The sequence below is a fragment of the Sinocyclocheilus rhinocerous genome, unplaced genomic scaffold (assembly GCF_001515625.1).
Source record: "Sinocyclocheilus rhinocerous isolate Xijiao unplaced genomic scaffold, SAMN03320098_v1.1 scaffold1422, whole genome shotgun sequence".
NCBI lineage: Eukaryota > Metazoa > Chordata > Actinopteri > Cypriniformes > Cyprinidae > Sinocyclocheilus > Sinocyclocheilus rhinocerous.
Window position 1 is genome coordinate 422025 of NW_015623657.1, and position 11966 is coordinate 433990.

General features: G+C 36.1%; 1 protein-coding gene across 1 annotated transcript in view; it reads left to right on the forward strand.

Moving 5' to 3' along the window:
• The first annotated feature begins 3726 nt into the window (after positions 1-3726).
• Positions 3727-11966, forward strand: part of LOC107717517 (cyclin-Y-like) — a 43870-nt gene continuing 35630 nt past the window's right edge. Inside the window, exon 1 of the mRNA XM_016524325.1 lies at positions 3727-4185. Coding sequence (XP_016379811.1) covers positions 4032-4185 — 154 coding nt within the window. The 5' untranslated portion in view covers positions 3727-4031. The remainder of the gene's footprint in view (positions 4186-11966) is intronic.

Sequence of the window (11966 nt, forward strand, 5' to 3'; positions counted from 1 at the left end):
TATATATATACTGTATATATTTGGTCAATCCTATTGACACATACGAATTTATCAGTAAACTTTTACTGGGCCACAGTGGTCTTTCGCTATGGGTCTTTTATGAGTAAATGGGTCTAGCAACACCCCTAGTAAGAGCAGCCATTCATCCCTTGGGCTGTTTTGCCCACTACCATCCAGGAGAAAACCAGCCCAAGAACAACCTTTTTCTCACAGGATCAAACTGCTCAAAAATATCTTTCTGTTCCACTTTCCCCTAATCAGACTGCAAGGTGCTACAAAGACTGGCACCATCTCCAGATCATGATTGTGTTAATGGCTCTGGTTTCTGTGTATATTTTATGCCTGCTATCCATTGATATGAATTGCGATGCAGCACACACAGTCTCTCGCTTCATATGCAGCTGTGCACACTGCTATACTGACAGGATCGCTCTCTGTAAACATTGTTCATATGCTGCGTTAATCATCTGTATATTGTAATTTGTGAACAGTGTCATTGTCTGAGTCTGTCAGACAGTAATAATCATTTGTCCTGTAGAGTCTTGTATTAAATGGTTTCTGGAGGCACTTGTGCTGCTAGAGGAAAGAAATGATGCAATTTCTCGCTTCATATGCAGCTGTGCACACTGCTATACTGACAGGATTGCTCTCTGTAAACATTGTTCATATGCTGCGTTAATCATCTGTATATTATAATTTGTGAACAGTGTCATTGTCTGAGTCTGTCAGACAGTAATAATCATTTGTCCTGTAGAGTCTTGTATTAAATGGTTTCTGGAGGCACTTGTGCTGCTAGAGGAAAGAAATGATGCAATAAAATGGGAATCCGAATGAGCAGGTTATCAGCCTTCGAGTACAAATGCATTGTCTTCAGATGATATCGTGATTATTAAGGATGGGGTTTGTCTGTCAAAACATCATAATGACCTCTTTATTGTTAATGAAAGGAAAACGTTATCTGATATTAACCCGCTCTAATTAGAGGTTGATTTTAAATGACTTGGTCCAGAGCCGTGAGCACAACCCAACATGCCTGGACTCTGAGAAAGACATTATTTCAGCCAGAAAACATTAATTATATTAGGTTGATAACATCCATCCATCTTTTAAATTTGTTTAGACACAACTTTTCTGTTAAATCTTCACACACAAAAAAGTGTACCATGGTAAGAAGTTACAGTATGCCAAAATACTACAGTCATATGGTTAAAATTAAACACTAAAAAAAAAAAAAAAAAACACTTTGGTAATGTGTTCCATTTTAAATCTTAAATGCTATTTTTATTTTTTATTTTATTATTATAGTTAAAGTTTAACTATAGTATTTAATGTTTAAAATTAATGAAATGTTTAAAATTAAATATGAAACCACATTATTTGTGGACCATCTGTTAAATGTCTTTATTTAACACAGCTGATGAGTAATTAAAATAATCAAATAATCAGAATTAATGAGTTCAACATTCATTCATCTGGTTGATACTTTTTTTATAACAAAAAAAAAAAAATTAATGACTTTTTTATTACTTGCGTGTTGAACTAATGTCATTAATCTGATTTTTTTTTTTTTTTTATGATATGTTATTCTTTTCGGCTTGGATATAATTAATCTTCTCCCGTTACTGTAAAGTCTTACTGCTCAATAGCGCCTCCTGTCAGTGAAGGCGGTACAGCATTAAAGCCAAACCGATCTGTTCGTTGGATGTTTGAGATTCTGAGGTTGGAGAGGCTCCACATGCACATCATTTGCACATGAACAGACTTTAGCTGGAAAAATGACTTTGTTATTGTCTTCTTGCATTACTGACAAACTATTTTCCTGTTTGATACTGTAAAGCTGCTTTGACACAATCAGAACTCTATAAAGCGCTATACAAATAAAGGTGTGTTGACTTGACTTGCACATGCAAATTACTTGATCTCTGACCTTCCTGCTTTTAAATGAAAATCATTCTTTGACTCTTATTTTAAAATGTCAGTATTTTCGCTTCCTGTAAAACTCCCGGGTGGTCAGTATTACCAATTGTTGTATTACATTTGTTCTATTAAATGTAACAAGTGCAGATATCACGTTAAACCACTAGAGGGCGCTGCTGCATTGCATTGATTGATAGTGTGCTGCGCTTGTCAGTACTGTCCATGTGACATAAACCTTTGCCTTGCCTTTCAATCTTGAAAGATGTGATAGCCTACTTATTAATAGCTGACTAGGAAATGAGAAATACCTGATATTGCTGATATTGTTCCTTGTATTTCTCTTTCTTCTTCAGACAATCTGTTATGTATTAACTCTGTTGTATGTTTACAGTCTTCAGTATAGTTTTTGAATTTTCATTTGGAACAGAAAGATTTGAATTTGTGATATGATGTCAATGACATGAAATCAAACTAGGCGCTGATAACATAAACACACTGCTGGCCAACATGAACCTTTCATTAATGAGGCCTTTTGTGTGAAGCTTAAATAAAGAGTCTTTTGTTGTAGCCGGTAAAGGTAAAAAAAAACCTTGTAATCTTACTTACATTCTAATGGCCATTTCTTGTTTACAGAGATGTTAGTGTAGGTGAAACACACACACACACACACACACACGTGGACTTTAAATAGGTGTAATGGTTTATACTGTACAAACTGTATTTTCTATCAACAGGAAGTATCCTCATAAGCCATGTTCACGTTGTAATACCTCTGTCATTATACACATTTGTGTCCTCATAAACCATATAAACATGTACACAAGATTTGTCAAGCACGGGGAAAACAAATGGAACAATACAAATGACTATCAATGAGAAATTAACAGGAGCTTGGGGCACAATTGTCACCAGAATGAACAAAAATGCCCTCCAATTTAAAGATAAGAGGGCAAAAATGCCCCTGCATAATGAATCTAGCTCTATTACAGCTGTCACTATTAAAGTAAAAAGTGAAATGAATGAAAAGTGTTGATTGCTGGCTGCATTAGAGTAGCATCAGGCTTCTGTTTACACATGCTACTGAAATAACCAATGTGATTGATCTTGATTTTCTAATCCGTAAAAAGCAATAAACAAATTTGCAAATTGTTCCTAGCTTGTTTTGTATGTAGACAGAATACGATGTACCTTTTCCCCCACAAAAACTTTATATTAATCAGCAATAATGATCATTACCCTACCTGTAACAATTTTTTAAATAGGGTATTTACCTCATGCAATTTTTGTGTAAATACATGTACTTGAGAGGCATTACACTTTATACTTCGCAGTTTAAGATGGCTTTTGTTGATGTTGAAAAAAAAAAATCCCTTAATTTTTTCTTAATTAAAACCGAATCTATCAAAAAATCTTCCTATTATTTCATAAGTCATGAGTTTTGTAGGGTTAAGCAAATGCATATTTGTGTGTATATGTGTATACAGTACTTTATATACAGTATATACACCTACAAAATATAAACATAGTCTATAATATGTTAACATTCAACACCAAAATACACTAATACCGAGTATATTATTGTAGCCTACATTAAAATACTTCGTTTCATGAATACAGCACAAACAGAAAAGGTTCCATTAATTGACTAATATGTAACCAAATAGACAAACCCTAACCCTAACCAAATACAAACATGCCATATACAATCTATCAGGTACCCCATCCATATCGTATTAATATTACAATCGCTTGCAAGCAGATACAAAATGTATCGTTCTGACTGACGTCAGAGGCTGAACCGGAAGCTGTTCCGTCTTCTCTGTCTGTGTGTGTGTGTGTGTGATTGTGAGCTCGGTGATACACTGACAGCTGAACGATACGATGTAACATTGACCTCCCCGAGAGCAGTCCGCGTGGATTATGTGTTGATTTGATGAGGACGCTCGCGATCGTAACGCGCTGATGTCTCTACACGAGCGTTTCGCACGGGACTGATCTTCTCGCGGATCGCAGAGCCCGTGTTTCATCCCGTCGTCCGCGGCTGTTACGCCCATCATCTGCGGCGGGGCTCCGTCGATCAGTGGCCGTTTGTTTATCCGCACACAGCGGGACTCATGGGGAACAGCACATCATGCTGCGTGTCGTCCAGCCCGAAGCTCCGGCGGAACGCGCACTCGAGGCTGGAGCCGTACCGGCCCGAACCGGAGCTGAGCCGAGAGGACACGGGCTGCAACCTGCAGCACATCAGCGACAGAGAGAACATAGACGGTGGGTGTGATCCAGCATCATCCACACACTCAAATATTATGCGCTTATGTCCATTAATAACCATGATGGTGGAATAACGGCTCACTGAAGAGAAAACTGCTCATGAGGGTTATGTGTTCAAAAAGTATGGTGCTTTTTGGAGAGTTTACCATACCACGTATTAGGTAAAGTACCACGCAAATGCCGTCATTCATACAGTAGGTGGAAGTACCACGGTATTACCCCACTGTACCATGGTAACGCCCTTACATTTTTTTAAGGGAATCACACTTTGTTATATTAATAGCACTACGGTGTCTTGTCAGTGTATTACAGAAATACCATAATTACTGCAGTAAAACTCTCGTAACTTGATTTTAACCCTCATTGTCATGTATTGATATACAACGTGGTCTACAAAAAGTAAGGACTTTTAGTATTTAGTCTACATGATACATCACTATTACCACAGTGTACAATGTTGGACATGTGCCATATTAAAATGCATGACCGCCCTAATATTCATATACTCTAGCAGGTCCCACTTTATATTAAAGGCAGGGTATGTGATTTTTCAAAAACACTTTAACTTACATTTAAATGAATCATTTGGTACAATGCATTTATTGTGTACATATATGTTTTTACATTGTACTTAGGCCTATATAAAAAAAAAAGACCTGCATATAATTACATCTGTGATTTATTTCTGTAATTAGATTTATAATTACACTATTGACCCATTCCTTACACCTTAACCCACCCTTACCTTAACCCAACCTTAACCTACCCATACCACCAAACCTGTCCCTAACCTTACCCGTATCCCACCTCAATAGCAGCAAAAGTGTTTTGCAATGCAATATGAACACAATAAGTATAATGTACTTATTTTTTTATGTAAGTACAGGGCACTTAATTTAAAGTGGGACCCTCTAGCATTTATGTTGTACTCCAAGCCAAGGTACTTCAAAGAATACTGTGATATTGCCGTGGCAGAGTACCGTAGTGCTTCTTTGTGGTTTGTTTTACTCACTTGTACCATGATAGTACCAATATAATGCTGTTTTAGGACGTGCATTGTTGATTATACCATGGTATCCGATCTGTGGTGTGCAGCTAATGGGCATCTGTTGACGTGGAGAGTGGATCCAGCTATGTTCTAATGTAATTTAACATCTAGCAGAAGATAGAGGCTGATGAGAGTGTCATGTGATCGCAGGCAGAGCTCATGGATTTGAGGTATAGCTGATCCAGGAACAGTTACACTCTGTATCACATGATATTCATCTAGATGTGCAGCATGTAAAATCAATAACCAACATATGATCATACTGTAGGTTGGCGCCATGAAAAGTCTTTATATATTGGTTTGTTTGAATTGTTTGATTTGTTTATGTTGATTTCATGACATTGCCATTATTTAATAAATGGACAATTAATGCTTAATTCATGCATTTTGATCGATCTGATGCTATTTATTGTCCTAGAAATTGGTGTTTGTGATGACAAACTTAGTTATTTTTTATTTTTATTTTTTTAATTCTTATCCAGTACTTAATAACTGGAAATGGCATGGAAAATAATAAAAAAATTTGTAGAACTGTTATATCTTTTATTCATATTTTTAATGTTTTTTTTCTTTTCTTTTTTCAGTTTTTCTTTTCTTTTCTTTTTTTAGTAATTTTATTGTGTTTTTGTAGTATTTTTGTGTTTTTTTAAATATATACATTTTTTACATTTTTTTTATTCCAAGTTTTTTTTTTTTTTTTTTTTTTTTTTTTAGTACATCAAGTTAAACTAAATTAAACTTATTTTCTTTGCAGTTGGCTGAAATCTAAATTATTTAATTTTATTTTATTTCAAGTAATGTTTGTTTTATTTCAAGTAACAAAAGTGCACTTTTTAATTATTATTTTATTTTTATTTTTTATGGTTTTAGTTTCAGTTAACTATAATAGTCCTGTTTAGCTCTAAAATATGTCTTTGCCCCCAGAAATTTTGTTATATTAAATAATTATCCAGTAATTACAAATGTCTGTCCATGTGTGCCCTTCTAAATTTATCTCAGGTACACTTCTGAGTATGATTTAAAGACGCATAAGTACATCCTTAAGTCCACTGACATACAATTACTTTTATTGCACACTCCTATGATACACTGCACATTGAGGAAGTCCCATATTTCATCACAGCTAGCCCACCCATGGCAGCTGAGCTCTTGTGCCGTGAGATGGGAAGGGTGTGATGGTTCGGGGTCAGTCTGTGCCAGTCTCCTGTGATGGGAGAGGAGCTGTACTGCGATTAACACTGTCCATTGTGATTCAGACAGCTGCTGTGTGAATCAGCTTTATCCCACAGAATAAATCAATGTCAGAGCTCCAGTTTTCATTCATGAAAAGCTGCTTCACGTTATTGTAACTGCAACATAATGCAGTGTTTACAACGTTGGCACATTGCTTGTATGTCTTTGCATCGAACCTTAATAAAGTATTCTAGGTTACCAAGCTCATTTAATAGCATTTTGTTGCATAATGTTGATAAACACAAGTTAAATTCTGCTGTTTCATGCATGAAATGCTGCAAAAGATACAAGAGTGCAATGGTACAGGTGCATCTCAATAAATTAGAATGTCGTGGAAAAGTTCATTTATTTCAGTAATTCAACTCAAATTGTGAAACTCGTGTATTAAATAAATTCAATGCACACAGACTGAAGTAGTTTAAGTCTTTGGTTCTTTTAATTGTGATGATTTTGGCTCACATTTAACAAAAACCCACCAACTCACTATCTCAACAAATTAGAATACTCCATAAGACCAATAAAAAAAAACATTTTTAATGAATTGTTGGCCTTCTGGAAAGTATGCTCATTTACTGTACATGTACTCAATACATGGTAGGGGCTCCTCAAGAAAACGAGAGAAGAGTTAAAATTATTTTTGTGCTAATAAAACTTTGTCGCCAGTTCTGCTGATTGAGCTTAACTTTTACCAAACCCTGCATATTCTTTTAATTTTGAGAGTTTATATAATTTAGTATGATAATGTACACTTAGGATACCCTTTAATGTGATACTAAGTGTTTTAAACAAAACTCAAGTATCTTTTCAATGCTTTGCAATTCTTTTGGTAAAAGAGGCAAATCCAACAACTATGTTTTTTTCTTCTCTCTGTAGCCTGGTACCTTGATAATATAACATCGTTTGGTACCTTGATGATATAACATGGTTTCTCAGTGGATCAATTAAAACCTGTTCACCCTAACTCCCTAAAATTGAGGGAGTTTGGAGTTTGCAATTTTAAACGAGGTCTTGCCATGCTACAGATGGTCAGTGAGGCCTTAAGCGTTGACTCTTTCTCCTTAAAGGATAGACAGCATGTAACAGGAGAGTGAAGAGCGAGAAACTAAGGCACCTGTCTGTCTTAAGAGTTAACAGGATTATGTGTGATCTGCCATATGGTCTGCTAGTTCTCTTCTTTGCAACTCTTGATATTGTTTGAATTTTGACTGGAGCCATGAAATCCAGAGTTCCAGACACTTGCTTTGATATATTTGATTTACTGCAAGATCGCTGTTCATACCAGGGTACAAGTTTACATCTTTCCACATGCTTTTACTCATTAATATGATTCTGTACAACATCTATACTGTTGCCTCACCAGTCCTGCAGTGCAATGTGACTCTGGCATGATTGAGAGTGCAGTACAGTAGGGCATTTGTTTGCAAGTACACTGTGACCCTCCAAATGTGTGACTTGAAGTCAGACATTACAGGGCTCTACAGTCGACCACTAAAAACTACAGCGACTATGACAAAAATATTTAGGAGCACCGTTGCGACTGACCCGATCAGCATATTTGTGTTTGTGATCAGGGGAGCGTTTCTACTTACAGCATGTTTTTTTGCAGCGTTGAGTAATGTATCACAGACATATCTGTGGATTCCTTGTTAATCAGAATCCACTCACCGCTCAAAACACCAGCGATTTGTTCAGTGCTGAGTTCTGCTAGCTCACGAATCCTCTCATTATAACAAACAATGTGTAGACAGGGTGTAAATAAGATATATATTGTGCAGTGTAGGTGGCTTTGTTGATTATAATGGAACTTTGTGAGATTGCGATGAACTAAGGAGAGTGACAGCTTTTAATGATTATTAAGGGAGTTTGCAAATGTGATCTTGATTTAAGACAACAGTTCAGTTAACAAGAAGATAATAATAAGTAACTTATATTGCCTGAATATAACACTATTGCCTGAATTTCATCAGTGAAAATAGTTTAAAGGGGTCATATGATGCTGCTAAAAAGAACATTATTTTGTGTATTTGGTGTAATGAAATGTGTTTATGCGGTTTAAGGTTCAAAAAACACATTATTTTCCACATACTGTACATTATTGTTTCTCCTCTATGCCCCGCCTTCCTGAAACGCGTTGATTTTTACAAAGCTCATCGGTCTGAAAAAAGCGAGGTGTGCTGCACGTGAAATTGGGCTTTTATGGAGGAACGAAAGCACAGCGCTGGAAAAGGGGGCGGAATGGGGCGCAATAATCGTTTTATCTCGATTATTGTATTTTCATAATCGTTGGAGGCCAAAATCGAAATTGAAACCATTTTTCAATTAATTGCACAGCCCTAATTTACAGGGTATCTGCTAGGGCTGCACGATAAATCGCATGCGATATTTAACGCGCATCTTATCAGTAAAGCTGGTTCTGTATGTAGCGGTAAATCTCCATCACCTTCGGGCTTTCACATTGAGCAGCATTAACTGCCCAACTTCAGTCTACTCATCACCTTAACTTTAACCGCATTGTAGCCGGTGCCATAGCCAGACTGATAAACAAACACAGACCGGAAGTTAACTAAGGGCCAGGTGCGTGCGCCCATTGAAACAGCCTATATAAAGCTTGAAGCATCAGAATCGGCATCGGTATCGGCCGATCACCGTGACAAGAAATCGGTAAGAAAAAATCTAATAAATGCTATTCTTTTGAATGAAGAATCCTGAAAAAAATGCACTGCAAAAATATTAAGCAGTAAAAACTGTTTTCAACATAATAATAATAATAATAATAATAATAATAAATGTTTCTTGAGCAGCACAGCAGCATATTTGAATGATTTCTGAAGGATCATGTGACACCTGAAGACTGGAGTAGTGATGCTGAAAATTCAGCTTTGATCACAGGAATATATGACAAAGTTATTGTAAATTGTAATAAATAAATACATCTCAATATAACTGTTTTTACTGTATTTTCAGTAATTAAAATTCAATAATAGTAGTAATTTGTTGTCCAAACATTTGAGCATTATATTATATTATATTATATTATATTATATTATATAGTTTGTTAGCCCAATGTAGGGGATGTTGATGATATGTAGAGTTAGCACTAGAGTTACATTTGTTTTATTTCAGCACATCAAAACCTGCGTCTTTTTATTTTGTTTTTTCCTCTCTGGAGAGACACTGATGTAGTTGTTTAGGCAAAAGACCCACCACTGAGGGCCAGATGAATCAGAATTGAGTCGGAATCAGGCTGTTTGTATGCATAATCATTATGCTAATGGGATCTACTTCAAAAGATCCAATGTGCTGTAAACAAATAAATCCTCTCAAACCTCTCTCTTGGATTTGTGAAGCCAGATGACCAACATAATGAGCTGAATGGAGGAGAAATGTTTTTAGCGACAGCTCTTCTAATCTGCACAGTACACATTAGACGTATAGGCCATTTGTGCTGGTCTGCAAATCTCTATTGTAATTAAAGGAATAGTCCACCCCAAAATTAAAATTTGCTATGATTTACTCACCCTTAGGCCATCCAAATAGAACAAGGTCAGAACGGATTTGGAGAAATGTGGAATTCCATCACTTGCTCACCAATGGATCCTCTGCAGTGAATGGGTGCCGTCAGAATGAGAGACCAAACAGCTGATAAAAACATCACATGCTCACCAATGGATCCTCTGCAGTGAATGGGTGCCGTCAGAATGAGAGACCAAACAGCTGATAAAAACATACACACAACTCTCCAGTCCTTCAGTTAGTGTCTTGTGAAGTGAAAAGCTCGTCTGAATCAGGAGAGAAATATACACAGATCAAGCACCTTTTACAAGCCAAAACCATTCGAAACAAATGTCAGTGGATTTTTTATTTTATTTTTTAATGCGAGGGCAGCAGGGGATGGACCCCTTTTTTTTTTGCTGGAGGAAGCGATATTATGAATTATGAACTCATATTGAGAAATGCCTTGATGAATTTGATTCTTACAAACATGCAGCTTTTTGCTTCAGAATATGTTAATTGATGGACTGGAGTGGTGTAGATTACTTGTGGATTATTGTGATGTTTGTATCAGCTGTTTGGACTCTCATTCTGACGGCACCCATTCACTGCAGAGGATCCATTGGTGAGCAAGTCATGTAATGCTAAATTTCTCCAAATCTGTATGTACTTTTATTCTGAAACTTGGCATTTGAGTAAATGATGACAACATGTTAGTTGAAAAAGCAGGCGGCTGCATCTAATGCATGGCGGGTGAATCCACAGTTGCTATTGTTCAGCGGGTGTTGGAGTCATAGACTGCCTTCAGAGCTGTGCATAAATATCTCACAGCCCTTTCATTAAAGCACAAAGACAACAGGCAGCTGGTAAAATTTTTCTCCCTCCCAGCAGTTTTTGCGTCAATATTTGCTCTGTGTTTAAACACATTTGCCGACTTTAAACTCTTCAGCCTGTTTAGCTCAAGTCTGATATTCTCCAGTGACTCACAAAGGTTATTCGTCAAATGTGTAAATTAAAGCCACCTGAATATCAAGAATGGAGAGGTGTTAGCAGAGGAGAGGACTAGTGTTAATTTTGTCAGCTATTTTCATTTTAGTCTTAGTCTTAGTCCCGTGTTAAAATGTCCTCGTTAGTCAACAAATATATCATATTTAGTCAACCTTATCCTATTTAGTTTTAGTCAAGTTTTAGTCGACTAAAAGTCTCAACATTTTAGTCTAGTTTTAGTCCAAGAAAATCTAAAGTATTTTAGTCTAGTTTTAGTCGAAGAAAACTTGACATTTTAGCAATAAGATTATTAGTAATTAACCGTACAGCAGTATTAATTTTGGCAGCCATTTTTAATTTAGTCTTAGTCTTACTCAAATGTACATTTTAGTTATCATATTTAGACAAACTTGTCCTGTTTTTGTTTATTCAATGAAATGTATGAGCATTTTAGTCAGGTTTTTTAGTCAATGAAATATTAGTCACCTTTTCGTCATTCTGTATAATGGTTAAACTGATAAAACATATTTTTTTCTCAAAATTATAATCGTAATGATTGTTGTCATTTGAGAAATGTACTTTTGCATTTCAGTATTGCACTTTCTCCAGTAAGCACAAATCAATAGAATGTGGACACATACATGGTGTATTTTACCTCATCTAGTGTACTGATTTATTATAGGCTTTTTATTATATAAATCAACACCAAAGACTTATGCAATCTCTCTGTCTACATTATGAAAACGGCTAAAACAAACGAAAAAATATTATAACAGTGAAATTCCTAGTAATTCCACTAATTCCATAATTGCAATAGTCTATTTCTCTATTAAAACAACAGCGATTGAGTAAGTGTATTAATTCAGCGATCACAATCGCAAAAAATATAGTGAGATCTCATGACAGAACACTGACCGGCTGAAAGACGCTTTCATTTAGATCGCTAAACTCCAGCTTGTTTGTCGGTGTATTCAGATCATCGGCGGCGGCGCTTCCGCAATGAGGAGTGAGCGCGTGC